The sequence below is a fragment of the Eleutherodactylus coqui genome, chromosome 2 (genome assembly GCF_035609145.1).
Source record: "Eleutherodactylus coqui strain aEleCoq1 chromosome 2, aEleCoq1.hap1, whole genome shotgun sequence".
Taxonomy (NCBI): domain Eukaryota; kingdom Metazoa; phylum Chordata; class Amphibia; order Anura; family Eleutherodactylidae; genus Eleutherodactylus; species Eleutherodactylus coqui.
Window position 1 is genome coordinate 16,166,257 of NC_089838.1, and position 14,198 is coordinate 16,180,454.

Sequence of the window (14,198 nt, forward strand, 5' to 3'; positions counted from 1 at the left end):
TGTGTCTGGTTGACTCAGAAAAAGAAAACGGGATAGCAACCCAATGTGGTGTAATCATCATTATTAGAGATGAGCGAGCATACTCGCTAAGGGCAATTACTCGATCAAGCATTGTCCTTAGCGAGTACCTGCCCGGTCAAAATAAAAAGATTCGTCTGCCGGCGGCGGGCGGGGAGTGGCGGGGGAGAGCGGGGAGGAACGGAGGGGAGATCTCGCTTTCCCTCTCTCCCCCTCGCTCCCCCCTGCTCAGTGCCGCAACTCACCTGTCACCAGCGCCGGCAGCCGAACCTTTTCTTCCAAGCGGGGAGATACTCGCTAAGGACAATGCTCGTTCAAGTAATTGTCCTTAGCGAGTATGCTCGCTCATCTCTCTAATCATTATCAATAATCCATCATTATCATCTAATGAATAAGAGAGAAAGCAGCATTAAAGAGTACGGTTAGCAAAGTCTTGTGTCTCATGCCAGATTTCTTCTAACAACTCGGAACGACCGTGGGACAGAGGGATTGTTGATAAAGGCTGCATGGTCTCCGCTTACCAGTCTAGCTGGATAAGCCATTGAGTAGAGAATCTACAAATTGGCATTTGATCTGAGTATAGGAGGCTTGCTGCTTTTGAAATTTAGGAAAGGCATCTGGGAAGATGGACACCAATTTATTCTCCTAATGAATCTCTCGGCTCAAGAGATTTTGGCTACACACAGGTAATATGTTGGGATTTGGGGGCAGAAAGTGGTAACGACTATTTCAACAAAAGCATGGGTATAATGCACAATGGAAGTGCTGGGGGCTTGACTTGTCAACTAGTGACAGTTTCCCTTTCATTCTGTATGTTTCTATTAAACAGGGCAACCATCTATTGTTCAGCTGCCTCCTCTGCCTAATAGATTGCATGACATTTCAGTGCCACCCCCATATGGTATCTACACCTTCTGATGAAGTCAGTTGACTTGAAATGAGTAGCATTGGATTGAGCAGAATGATAAGCGAGAACAACCCATCTGTTACAGGAGCCCATTAGACATCAAGGACCTCTATTGATTGCGCTCCATGGATTGCGGCAAAAAATCATGGCTAACCCCTCATAAAGATTTGTACACCTGAAAGTATACTGAACAATGTGCAGTAAAAGGCTTTCTGATGTCTTCTTATTAATTTCACATTTTAGGCTGGCATGATTCGTACAGGCAATGATGAGTTTTTCATAGAACCACTGGAGAAGGATAAACAAGAAGAAGATAATGGTAGAACCCATATTGTATATCGTAGGTCGGCTATCAAAAAATCTGTTTCAAGTCAGAACAAGTATATCCAACATGATGGTAAGTTACTTTATATTATTCAGCAAAAGCTTGTAATTTCATTTTATTCATTTGCTTTATGTACAGTGCTATGCAAATGTATAGAAGTCAGGCTCGCAGGCCTGTAGTTTCCTGGATCCACCTTCTTCCCTTTTTTGAAAATATAGGGACAACATTTGCTCGTTTCCCATCCTCTGGGACTTCTCTTCCAGGAAAGATGTTTGAATAAATTATTAAACTGCATGTATGCAAGTACTTGGGTTAAAATGGAGTAATTAACCAGAGCCAGTATGGGTTTGTAAGAAACAACTCATGCCAAATGAAACTAATTCCCTTCTAGAACAGGATCGCCAACTGGGTTGATCAGGTAAATGTGGTGGATATAGTATATCATGACTTTAGGAAAGCATTTATCAAAGTATCTCATACCATGCTTAGTGAAAAAATGACCAAATATGGGATTGACCAGGCAACTGTTAGGTGGATTCACAACTGGCTGAGTGATCGTACTCAAAGAGTGGTCATAAATGGCTGCACATCCAAATGGAAGAATGTATCAAGTGGGGTACCACAAGGCTCTGTCCTAGGCCCAGTGTTGTTCAACACCAGTTTGCCGCAGTTGCATGCGTTCTCCAAATCGTTGGGCCCTATAATTTTTGCCACAGGCATTTTTCCGCATGTAAAATTCGCACATGTGACCTCTGCCATTGAAAAGCATTGGTTCTATCTAGTGCAAATTTTTGGACGTGCTAAAAAACGCACGGTAAAACTCCCCCGTTTGACTGAGCCCTTAATTGAAATGTCAAAAGTATGGGTTTTTTTTGTTTTTTTTTTAAACCTTTACAACTTTTTATTATTTTTTTTAAAGAATTTTTTTAAACTAATTTTTTTTCTTAGTCTCCAGAGGGCACAAGAACATGCAATGCTTTGATCACTCTTGCAGTATGATGCAATGCCATTGTTGCCATGCGGCGGTTGCTGGTCCTCCCAGGTCAGCGGGGTCCCACGGTCGGGGCACGTCCCACTGTCTTGTGGTCCAGTTGCCGGGGGCGTGGGTGCCTGGGCGGCGTGGTGCGGGTTGTGCGTGGCACGATGCGCACCTGTGAGTGCAGCTGCCGTGCACAGACTCCCTTTTATTTTGTTCTGTTGGGAGTTGGCTGTCTCCCTCTCTCCGCCCCTGGGCAGAGGCTTTTGTATAAAGGTTGGGCAGAGACTGGCAATCACTGATTGTGATTCCCTCAGTGTGCTAGCTAGTCTGCCTCTGTTCGTCTGCTGCTTCTGTCATCTTGTCTGCTATACTTTGCTATTACCCGCCAGGTTTTTCCATCTGCCTCAGTTCTGCTTATTGTTCGTGTTGGTTATTTACATCTGCCTTTTCTGTCGGTATTCTACCCTTTCCATCCAGGTACGCCAGCGTCCCTTTTTTGGTCCCTAGTAAGAGTAGGGACCGCCGCCCAGTTGCCCGCCTGGCGTAAGCCAGGAGTGGAGGCAAGTAGGCAGACACAGGGGTTGTGGGTGAGATCTAGGGCACCTGGGCTGGCGTATCAAGGGTAGTATACCGTAACAGCCATAGATGGCGCTGTAGAGGTATTTTTCCATCTTTCTTAATTATCATTACACACTAAATAGAAAACCAGTGGGGAACACTGACATGGAAAAGGACTTAGGGTCTTAGTTAACTTTAAGCTAAACTGGAGCAACCAGTATCAGGCAGCTGCTGTCAAGGCAGATAGGATCATGGAGTGCATTAGAAGAGGTCTAGAGGCGCATGACAAGAACATTGTTCTTCCTCTTTACAAGTCACTGGTCAGACCACACATGGAATATTGTGGACAGTTTGGGGCACCGGTACTCAAGAAGGACATATCAGAGCTTGAGCGGGTGCAAAGGTGGGCAACTAAAGTAATAAATGGCGGACTACAATACCCAGAGAGGTTATCAAAATTGGGATTATTTAGTATAGAAAAAAGACGGCTGGTGGGCAACCTACTGACTACGTATAAATATTTCAGGGAATACAGGGATCACTCCCATCATCCATTATAACCACGGCTGTAGTGCCTTAATAACTATGTATAGATACATTAGGGGACAATACAGATATCTCTCCCATCATCTACTATACAAAGTAATGTAACGAGGGAGCGCTCTAATAACTATATATAAATATATCAGGGGGGCAGCACAGAGATCTCTCCCATTCTCTACCGGTATTTATACCCTTGACTGTGACTGGAACAAGGGGGCATCCTCTATGGCTAGAGGAAAGAAGGTTTCTACACTGACACAGAAGGGGGTTCTTTACTGTAAGAGCAGTGAGACTATGGAACTCTCTGTCTGAGGACATGGTGATGACAAATTCACTAAAAGAGTACAAGAGGGGCCTCAACCGCTTTCTAGAGCGATACAATATTATATTTTAGAATTATTAACAACTTCAGAAGGGTCGGTGATCCAGGGATTATTCCAATTGTCAGATTGGAGTCAGGAAGAAATTTTTCCCTTAAATGGCGAAAATTGGCTTCTACGTCATTGTTTTTTGTTTTTTTTTGCCTTCCTCTGGATCAACATCGGGGGGTAGTAGACTGAACTGGAAGTACACGTGTCTTTTTTTTCAGCCTTGCGTACTATGTTCAAACCTCTTCAGTGTAGCTTTAGCAGGGAGTTCAGCAGTTGCTTTTATTTTTCCAGTCCCTGGCGATAAAAAGCATCCCCACTGCTTGATGCTGCCGCTAGAGATGAGAGAGCATACTCACTGTCTTTCTGCAGCGGAAGGATATTACAGGATATAAATCTTAGGTTAATTGTTAATCCGGGTATACAGGCAGGTAGGAACTATTAGGGGTTGATCCAGGGAACAGTCTGATTGCCATTAGGGAGTCATGACGGAATTTTTTCCCCAAAAGGGCTAATTGGCTTCTGCTCTTGGGGTTTTTTGCCTTCCTCTGGATCAACAACACAGGAGGATAGACAGGCTGGACTAGATGGACATTGTCTTCATTCGGCCTTACAAACTATGTTACTATGTTACTAATTACTTGAGCGAGCATTGTCCTTAGCGAGTACCTGCCCGCTCGGAAGAAAAGATTCGGGTGCCGTCGCGGGTGAGCAGTGAGTTGCGGGAGTGAGCAGGGGGGAGAGAGGGAGAGAGAGATCTCCCCTCTGTTCCCTCAGCTCTCCCCCGCCGCTCCCCGTCGACACCCGAATCTTTTCTTCCGAGCGGGCAGGTACTCGCTAAAGACAATACTCGCTCGGGTAATTGCCCTTAGCCAGTATGCTCGCTCATCTCTAGCTGCCACCAATATACTTTACCTTGGGAATGGTGGTGTTGTGCGAGATGAGAAGTGTTTGGTTCTTGCCACACATACGGTTTCCCATAAAAAAAAGTTAAAAATTTTTTTTAGCTGACAAGAGAGACTTCTTATTTGTGTTTGGCAAGTTTGCCGCATACTATTTTGTGAACTCCAAAGGTTCTCTCTTATGGACAGATACTTCCATCTCCGCTGTGGACCTTTGGAACTCCCTCAGATCTATCATTGGTGTTTTTCTTAAATCTCTGATTAATGTGCTCCTTGTCTGGTCAGTGAGTTTTGATGGGCGGCTTTCTCTTGACAGGTTTGTAGTTGTGGTTTGTCCTTTCCATTGTGTTATAATAGATTTAATGAGCTGTTCAAAGTTTGGGATATTTTTTTATAACCTGACCTTGATTTCCACTTCTCTAAAACTTTCTCCGACGTGTTTGGAGAGCTGCTCGGTCTACTTGTTGGTTGCTTAGGGCTGTTGCAGATTCTGGGGCCTTTCAGACACGGGTATGTATACTGACCTGTGACAGATCATGTGACACTTTGACTGAACCCAGGGGAAGTTTATTCAACTAATGATGTGACTTCTGAAGTTAAAAGCATGGCTGCTTTCTTCCAAACACAGCAGCACATTTGTACGTGGATTGTGTCTGCTATTGTAGCTCGGCTCCCATTCACTACAATAGAGCTGAGTTGCCATACCCACAAAGCCATATAGATAAGAGGACATCCATGTTTTTTTAACCCTAGATAACCCCTTTAAGTTGCAGGAAAGATGGTGAATTCCCACACACTCAAAACCTTTTAATTTTAATTTTTTTTTCCATTACATGAAATCTAAATTAACATCCATTTTCATTCCAGGCTTGAATGCAATAACCATGTGATGAAAGTATTGTTATGTAGGAAAGCAACTATATAAAGCTAATTTCCCCTCTGCATTGGAGACTCTATTTGGAGTCCAAAGAGCAGATTAGATATGAAATCCCTTATGAAGTAGCACATGCCGGAAACCTGAATGGACCCATACACGTGGAAAACAAATCGCCGCATGTTCTATTTCTGTGCGGGTCTCAAAGAGGCCCGCACGGAAATGTCACTGCTGGTGCGCCAGCTCCGGTGTGCGCATGCGCCGGCTGGGCAGCAGCCGGTACATCACAGAGCCGCGGGAGCAGGTGAGACCCGCACTGGACCCTGCAGGGACGCGGGTCTGATCCCACTGCAAGAATTCTCGCAGGAGATCTGACCTGGCCATCTGCAGGCCGCCTTAGACCTCCAACTGGCTGTATCTTGCAATAAATATATATATATATATATATATATATATATATATCACTAACGAAGGTCTCCATGGCCTTTAAAGAAAGGATTAGGGATTACCACTTGAGCATGACAAACGTGAAGTCTGGGGGCCTTCTACAATTTAAGAAGTGATGTATCATAGACACCATACAATGTGTGTCTTGCAAGCAAATAATGCAATTGAATGGATAGGACAAATTGTAGGTCTGGGAATTGTAAATTGAGGGCATGTCATACTTGAAATTACTTGTAAACGTGAGAAATGGGGCATTTGGCTTGCACTTGTTCAAATAAGAGCATGACGTTCTCCTCAAAGAGATTGTTCAATGTACTGGGGAAATCAATGAACATTATCCTCCCACTATATAAGGCACTTGTCAGGCCTCACATGGAATACTGCGCACAGTTCTGGTCACCGGTGCTCAGGAAAGATGTTACAGTGCTGGAGGGGGTTCAAAGAAGGGCAACTAAACTAATACATGGAATGAGAGGACTGGAATACCCAGAGAGGCACCAAAACTGGGATTATTTACCCTGGAAAAAAGACGGCTAAGGGGCGATCAAATAACTATGTATAAATATATCAGGGGACAATACAAGGATCTCTGCCATGATCTGTTTATACCCAGGACTGCGACGGTAACAAGAGGGCATCCGCTACGTCTAGAAGAAAGCAGGTTTCATCACCAACACAGAAAAGGGTTCTTTACTGTAAGAACAGTGAGATTGTGGAACTCTCTGCCTGAGGACGTTGTGATGGCAAAATCCATAGAGGAGTTTAAAAGGAGACTTGATGTCTTTCTAGTGTGGAAGGATATTGCAGGATATAAATTTTAGGTGGCCAGCGGGTTGTTGATCCCGGTCTTTCAGACAGGTCGGAACTATTGCAGGCTGAACTAGATGGACGTTGTCTTGATTTGGCCTAACATACTATGTTACTCACAGCGCAGTGTAGCCAGAAGTTTTGCAAATGTTCTGATTGTTTGAATCCAATGTTGTTTCACATTAGACTTGGTTGGTATTTTGGTGAATGTTCTATTTGATTCAAACTACATCTGTAATGAGCTATCCTGTGGACCGGTAAACATTTAGTCTGGAGATATTGCAGAATTGGCCACAATGCATAATATTGAGACAGTCGGCTAAGTAAGCTTTCAGAGGTGATAAGTAACTTTGGACCTAGATGCAGTATTTCAGTTGACTAGTCAAATTTAGGTAAAAATAAGGTTGTGTAATACTTGCTTGTTGAAGCTAAAAAGTTGAACCCCCCCCCTTAACGACCGCCGATGCGTCTTTTGACGGCCTGTATCGGCGGTCTATGTATGAAGAGAGAGACAGCTGGTGCCCGTGGTGTATGGAGAGAGGTCTATGTATGAAGAGAGAGACAGCTTGGGCCCGTGGTGTATGCACAGCGATCTCTCTCCATACAGATCTCTCTCTGCTGTTTCTTACAGCCGTCACAGCGATAACCGCTCCAATCAGCATCGCGGGCTGAGACAGCCCTTCAGATATTTGTAGACAGCTATTAAGTCTCCTCTCAGCCTTCTTTTTTGCAAGCTAAGCATTCCCAGATCCTTTAACTGTTCCTCATAGGACATGATTTGCTGACTGCTCACCATCTTGGTAATTCTTCTCTGAACTTGCTCCTGTTTGTATGTCTTTTTTAAAGTGGGGTGCCCAGAACTGGACACAGTATTCCAGACTAAGGAAGAGTAGAGGGGGATAATGACCTCACGTGATCTAGACTCTATGCTTCGCTTAATACATCCCAGAATTGTGTTTGCCTTTTTGGCTGCTTCCTCATATTGTTGACTCAAGTTCAGTCTATGATCTATTAGTATACCCAAGTCTTTTTCACATGTGCTGCTGCTTAGCTTAATTCCTCCCATTCTATATGTGCTTTTTTCATTTTTCTTGCCCAGATGTAGGACTTTGCATTTCTCCTTGCGAAATATCAATATGTTAGTCACCGCCCACTGTTCAAGCTTTTCTAGATCTTTTTGAATATGCCCTCTTTCTTCCCTAGTGTTAGCATGAGCATGGTAAGAGACACTTTGTCAAACGCTTTACTAAAGTCAAGTTATACTATATACACCGCTTTTCCCTGATCAACCCAGTTGGTGATTCTGTCATAGAAGGAAATTAGATTATTCTGACATGACTTGTTTGTTACAAACCCATGCTGCATACATGCTGTTTAAATTTGTTCAAAGCTCTTTTCTGGTATAGAAGTCAGACTCACAGGCCTGTAGTTTCCTTGATCCGCCTTCTTCCCTTTTTTGAAGATGGGGACAACATTTGTCCTTTTCCAATCCTCTGGGACTTCTCCTGTTTTCCAGGAATTTTTAAGGATTATGGCGAGTGGTTCAACAATTACCTCTGCTGCTTTCTTTTAGTATCCTAGGATGTAATTCATCTGGACCTTGAGTCTTGAATTCACTTAAGTTAGCTAAGTGTTCCCTCACCATCTCTCTGATCATACATAGTAACATATTATGTTGGGCTGAATAAAGACAATGTCCATCTAGTTCAGCCTATTTCAACTCCCTTGTTGATCCAGAGGAAAGCAAAAAACTCCAAGAGGCAGAAGCCAATTAGCCCATACGAGGGAAAAATTCCTTCCCGACTACATAATGGCAATCGGAGTAATCCCTGGATCAACCTTTGATAGTTCCAACCTAAATGTAAGACCTAGAACAATAGCCCCGCTGGTCACCTAATGTCTATATCCTGTAATATCATAGCGCTCTGGAAAGATGTCTTAGTCCCCACTTAAACTCCTCTATGGATTTTCCATCACCACTTCCTCAAGCAGAGAGTTCCACAGTCTCACTGCTCTTACAATGAAGAACCCCCTTTTGTGTTGGTGAGGAAACCTGCTTTCCTCTAGACGTAGCAGATGCCCTCTTGTTACCGACGCAGTTCTGAGTATAAACAGATCATGGCAGAGATCCTTGTATCGTCCCCTCATGGATTTATACATAGTTATTTGATAGCCCCTTAGCCGTCTTTTGTTCAGGGTGAATAATCCTAATTTTGATGCCTCTCTGGGTATTCCAGTCCTCTCATTCCATTTATTGATTTAGTCACCCTTCTTTGAACCCGCTCAAGCACTGCAGCATCTTTCCTGAGCACTTTTGTCCAGAACTGTAGCAGCAGCGGACTGGCATTGATTGCTCCAGTTTAGTCTACAATCCACTAGTACCCCCAGGTCTTTTTCCATATCACTTTTCCCTAGCAGTACCCCATTTAGTGTATATTGGTGACATCCGTTTCTCCTGCCCATGTGCATAACCTTACATTTATCAGTATTGAACTTCATTTGCCATTTTTCTTCCCAAGCCCCCAGTTTATCTAGGTCAATTTGTAGCCGCACATTGTCCTCCGTTGCATTAATTTTCTTGCATATTTTGTATCATCTGCAAATATTGATATTTTACTTTGCAGTCCCTCTATCAAGTCGTTGATAAATATATTGAACTGAATGTGGCCTACAACTAAGCCCTGTGGCCCCCCACTAGCAACAGTGGGCCAATCAGAGTACGATCTATTTATTACCACCCCCTGCTTTCTATCTCGGCGACAGTTCTTTAGCCAGATACACATGTTTTCGCGCAGTCCGAGTTGCCTGATGTTATGCTTTAGAGAAATCCAGATATACAAGATCAATAGACTCTCCCAGATCCAGCCTAGAACTTACTTAATCATAGAAGCTGATCAGATTGGTCTGACATGATCGACCCCCTCATGAACTCATGCTGGTGAGGAGTTATTCCGTTGTTCTCCTTGAGGTATTCTAGGATGGCATCTCTCAGAAACCCCTCAAATATTTTTCCAGTTATTGAAGTGAGACTTACCAGCCTGTAGTTACCAGGCTTTCTTCTGGACCCCTTTTTGCATATTGGAACCACATTGGCAATGTGCCAATCCAATGCTACAACACCCAGTGTCGATAAATATAAGAAATAGCGGTCTACCTATCACATCACTTAGTTCCCTTAGAACCCTTGGGTGTATCCCATCTTGGCCCAGTGATTTATCGACTTTAATCCTCTTTAACTGGCTCTGCACTCCCTTCTGTGTTAGGTATGCAATATTTAGCGGGGGGTTAGTTTTATTTACCTGCATCTCATGTGTCATTTTCTTTTTCAATCACAAATACACTTGAAAAGAAACCATTTTATAGACTTGCCCCCACCCCCATCGTCTTCTATGATTTCTCCTACATTATTTGTTAAAGGTCCAGGGCTCTCAGTGCAAATCTGTTTGCTGTTTATAATTGAAGAATAGTTTAGGGTTATTTTTGCTCTCTTTGGCAATCAGTCTTTCTGCCTCCTCCTTAGCAATTTTAATCTTTTCTTTCCATATTTTTTTTTCCTGTATGATTTTAGCGCTTCTTCGCTGCCTTCTCTTTTTAATAGTTTAAACACTTTTTTGTTGTTGTTGTTGTTGTTTATTGCCCCCCAATACAGTCTTATCAAGCTACATTGGTTTCCTTGACATCATATTTCTCTTCCTGTGTTAGGAGCTCCAATTCTCCTTGTTTGTTTCCCATGCTCTGTGCATTTGTGTAAAAACATTTTAGTTTGTGATCGGTGTCTCTTGCTCCTCTACTTTCCTTCTGAATTTCTTGTCTTTGTTCTTTCTTTCCACTTCTAATAGCAAGGTTTTCAAATGTATTAATTAGCCGTATATTTTTACCTGGTCTTTCACTTCTCTTTCCATATTGCTCTAGTTTAAAGTTCTAATAAGTGAAGCAAGGCGCCAACCAAATATATGCTTACCTGTTTTTGTAAGGTGCAACCCATCTCTAGCAAGCAGTCCATCCTATAGGTAATTCACTCCATGGTCTAGAAATCCAAATCTTTGCTGATGGCACCATCGACATACCCAGTTGTTCACCTCTAGAATCCTGTTCCAAAAGAACACTGGCCTAAAGGACACTGCTCTTTCCTGGCTCTCTTCCTATCTCTCTGACTGATCATTAAGCGTCTCCTTCACTGGCTGTACCTTCTCTCCACATCCTCTCGCTGTTGGGGTTCCCTGGGGCTCGGTCCTCGGTCCCCTCCTCTTCTCTACCTACACAGCCCCAATCGGACAAACCTACCACAAATTTGTCCTCCAATGCATTCTTTACACTGATGACACCCAGTTATACACCTCTTCCCGCGACATCTCTTCACCATTCCTACAAAATATCACTGACTGTCTGTCCGCTGTCTCTAACACTATGTCCTCCCTTACCAACCTTCTTTTATTTCTGCCTTCCAGCTGACTTTCCCCAACATCTCCATTCCAGTGTCTTGCATCATAATAACCCCCAAACAGCAGTGTTTTGGATTCCAGTGTTTTGGGGTCACACTGGACTCCAACCTCTCCTCCCACCCTCCACTTCCAATCCCTGGCCCGAATCTGCCACCTGCACCTCAGAAATATTGCTAAAATCCAGCCGTTCCTCACCACGGACACGCTAAAGACACTCGTTGTCACCCTTATCCATTCCCGACTCGCCTACTGCAACTCTCTGTTCATTGGCCTTCCCTGCACCAGACTCTCCCCTCACCAACTGATACTGAATACGGCTGCTAAACAAATTTTCCCATCCTGCCGCTTCTCAGACGCTTCTGCGCTATTCCAGTCACTGAATATGCTACCCGCCTCCCTCATCTACCAAGCTCTCTATGGCGCCATGCCACCGTACATCGCCTCACTCCTGTCTGTACATCACCCAGCCTGCACACTCTGATCAGCCAACACATTGAGACTAAATGCCCCTCTAATTCAAGCCTCACATGCTCGGCTCCAGGACCTCTCTAGAGCAGCACCCGTCCTCTGGATCGCACTACCCCAAAACATCCGGACAATCCCCAACGCACGTAACTTCAGACACGCCTTAAAAATGCCCCTCTTCATGGAGGCATACCAAATCTCCTGTTCCAATCCCCAACCCCCCACAACATGCCCCCTGCCTTTCGCTATGACTCCCCACACCTTCCACTTTGCCTAGGATTTACATCTTCTGCCCCCTGTAGATCACCCCCTTCCCCATTCTGTTTCCTAATAATTAAATACCATATGTAATTTTCAGACTGCTTTTGTGCTCCCCCGTACTTCCTCTCCAGTTCTCGTACCTCCTGAACCCACCACCATCCCTTCTCTCTCCAAATTAAGTTAATACCACATGTAATTGTCTTGTTTGTATTCCCCCGCATACAATATGTGGCAAAAAAAACAATGTCAGAATTACTTTGATATGCAGAACCTTTATGGTGTTAGTCTATGTTAAAGTGACACATGTCAGACTTCCAAAATTCGGCTCCGTCACTAAGGCGCAAACAGGCTTTGTCACTGAAGGGTTAACTACTTTAGCTATATTGTATATAAAAATGCATTTACATTAAAACGTTATTTTTAAAACAACAGAAAAAGACTGAAACGTGGACTGCTGTAAGAAATGCTTTACAGGGAGGAATTTTGGGTTATCGCTTCTTCCTACAGAACCAGCTGTTCCCGAATTCCTTTACAGAAATCATTCCGAGGCCAAGCATTCCTAGTCTGTGGCTTCTTCTTTGTTTTAATCTTAGTCCAGTTTTGTTTTTCTTCGTCAGGTCTTGTGCATCCATTTACTCTGCCTTGCTATTAACTCCATATGTAGCATCTGTATCATGCACTCCATATCATGTAACCCCATTTTGCCTATTTTTTTATTTTTTTTTAAATTCTGGATGGCAAAAGTTGAATGTATTACGGTAACATTTTTCTCTGTAATCAAATCAACATTTCTTTCTATGCCCCTGCAGCCAAAGGAAGGGATTAATTTGAAATTGACTTTATGGGAGGGGCATGGAGTAGAGTTGAGCGAACATACTCTGGCGAGCTTGATGCTCATTCGAGTATTAGCGTACTCGATGGTGCTCATTACTCAAGCGAGCATCAAATCACGTTCGACCCCGCCCCAGCTTTTGGCTCCTCCCCGCTGTGACGTGCCTGTTTTGGCTCTTCCCTGCCATGATGCAGCGCGCGTCATTGGCAAATTTTTGGTCTGGCAGGGAAGGGGAAGGAGGAGGGGGAGAGGGACACGAACCAAGGGGGAAAAAAAGCTTGTGACCCTGCGTTCCACATACAAAACTGCTCGAGTCTCCCATTGTAGTCAATGGGGTTCGTTACTCCAGTAGAGCTCTCGAATTTTACAAAAAGCTCGACTCGAATAACGCGGACCCGAGCATTTGGGTGCTCGCTCATCTCTAGCATGGAGCATATGCTTGACCTCCGTTCTCTGGGTCTACATCCAATCACAGGACAGCAAACTGCAAATGACAAAGAACTGAAGATGATGCAGCCAAAAATTAGCAGCTCACTAGACTCGACTCTTGCATACCCCATATCATACCAGTCTAAGAGCGGCTCTTCATACAGCTCTGAGTTGTGCCAATTTGGACACCCGAGCAGCAGAGGAAGATGTAGTAATATCAGGGCATGGCTGAAGACCACCCCAAGTCAATTTTAATGCTACTCCTCGAAGCTTGTGTTTTTTTCTCTCTTTTTTGGTTTAATGTGTTGGTGTCGTTTCACACTAGCGTTTTAGCTTTTCCTGTTCCGTCATGACAAGAGCAAAACAAAGAAAACGGTTTCAAGTCCAAATAAATGTGTTGAAGTGGGACATTTTCAACTTCGATTCACCTCTGTATTTTCTGTCTCCACTTTTTTTTTTCACACTCCATCAAAAGTGCTTTCTGGTTCCATAAACTGAATACCGATGAATCCTTTTTTTAATTGCATTGTACTTAAAGGGGTTGTCCCGTGAAAGCAAGTGGGGTTATACACTTCTATATGGCCATATTAATGCACTTTGTAATATACATCGTGCATTAAATATGTGCCATACAGAAGTTATATACTCACCTTCCCTGCGCTGGCGTCCCCGTCGCCATGGTCCCGTCTAATTTCTGCGTCTAATCTCCCGATTAGACGCGCTTGCGCAGAAGGGTCTTCTCCCATCTGCTCTGTCCCGGCACGAGCGGCGTTCTGGCTCCGCCCCCTTGTATGCATCATCGCGTAGCTCCGCCCCTCACGTGTGCCGATTCCAGCCAATCAGGAGGCCAGATTTCTCTAAGAATTTAAAGAGGTTTTACAAGGTTAGAAAAACATGGCTTCTTTTCTCCAAACACAATGCCACTAGAGATGAGCGAGCGTACCCGGTTCGGGTGTTTTTGCGCTCGAGCACCGCTTTTTCCGAGTAACTGACTACTCGGAGGGAAAGATTCAGGGGCGCCGGGGGGCGGCGTGGTGGAGC

General features: G+C 44.0%; 1 protein-coding gene across 1 annotated transcript in view; it reads left to right on the forward strand.

Moving 5' to 3' along the window:
- Nucleotides 1–14,198, forward strand: part of LOC136611133 (A disintegrin and metalloproteinase with thrombospondin motifs 2-like) — a 238,633-nt gene that overhangs the window by 44,734 nt on the left and 179,701 nt on the right. Inside the window, exon 3 of the mRNA XM_066590415.1 lies at nt 1,169–1,322. Coding sequence (XP_066446512.1) covers nt 1,169–1,322 — 154 coding nt within the window. The remainder of the gene's footprint in view (nt 1–1,168; nt 1,323–14,198) is intronic.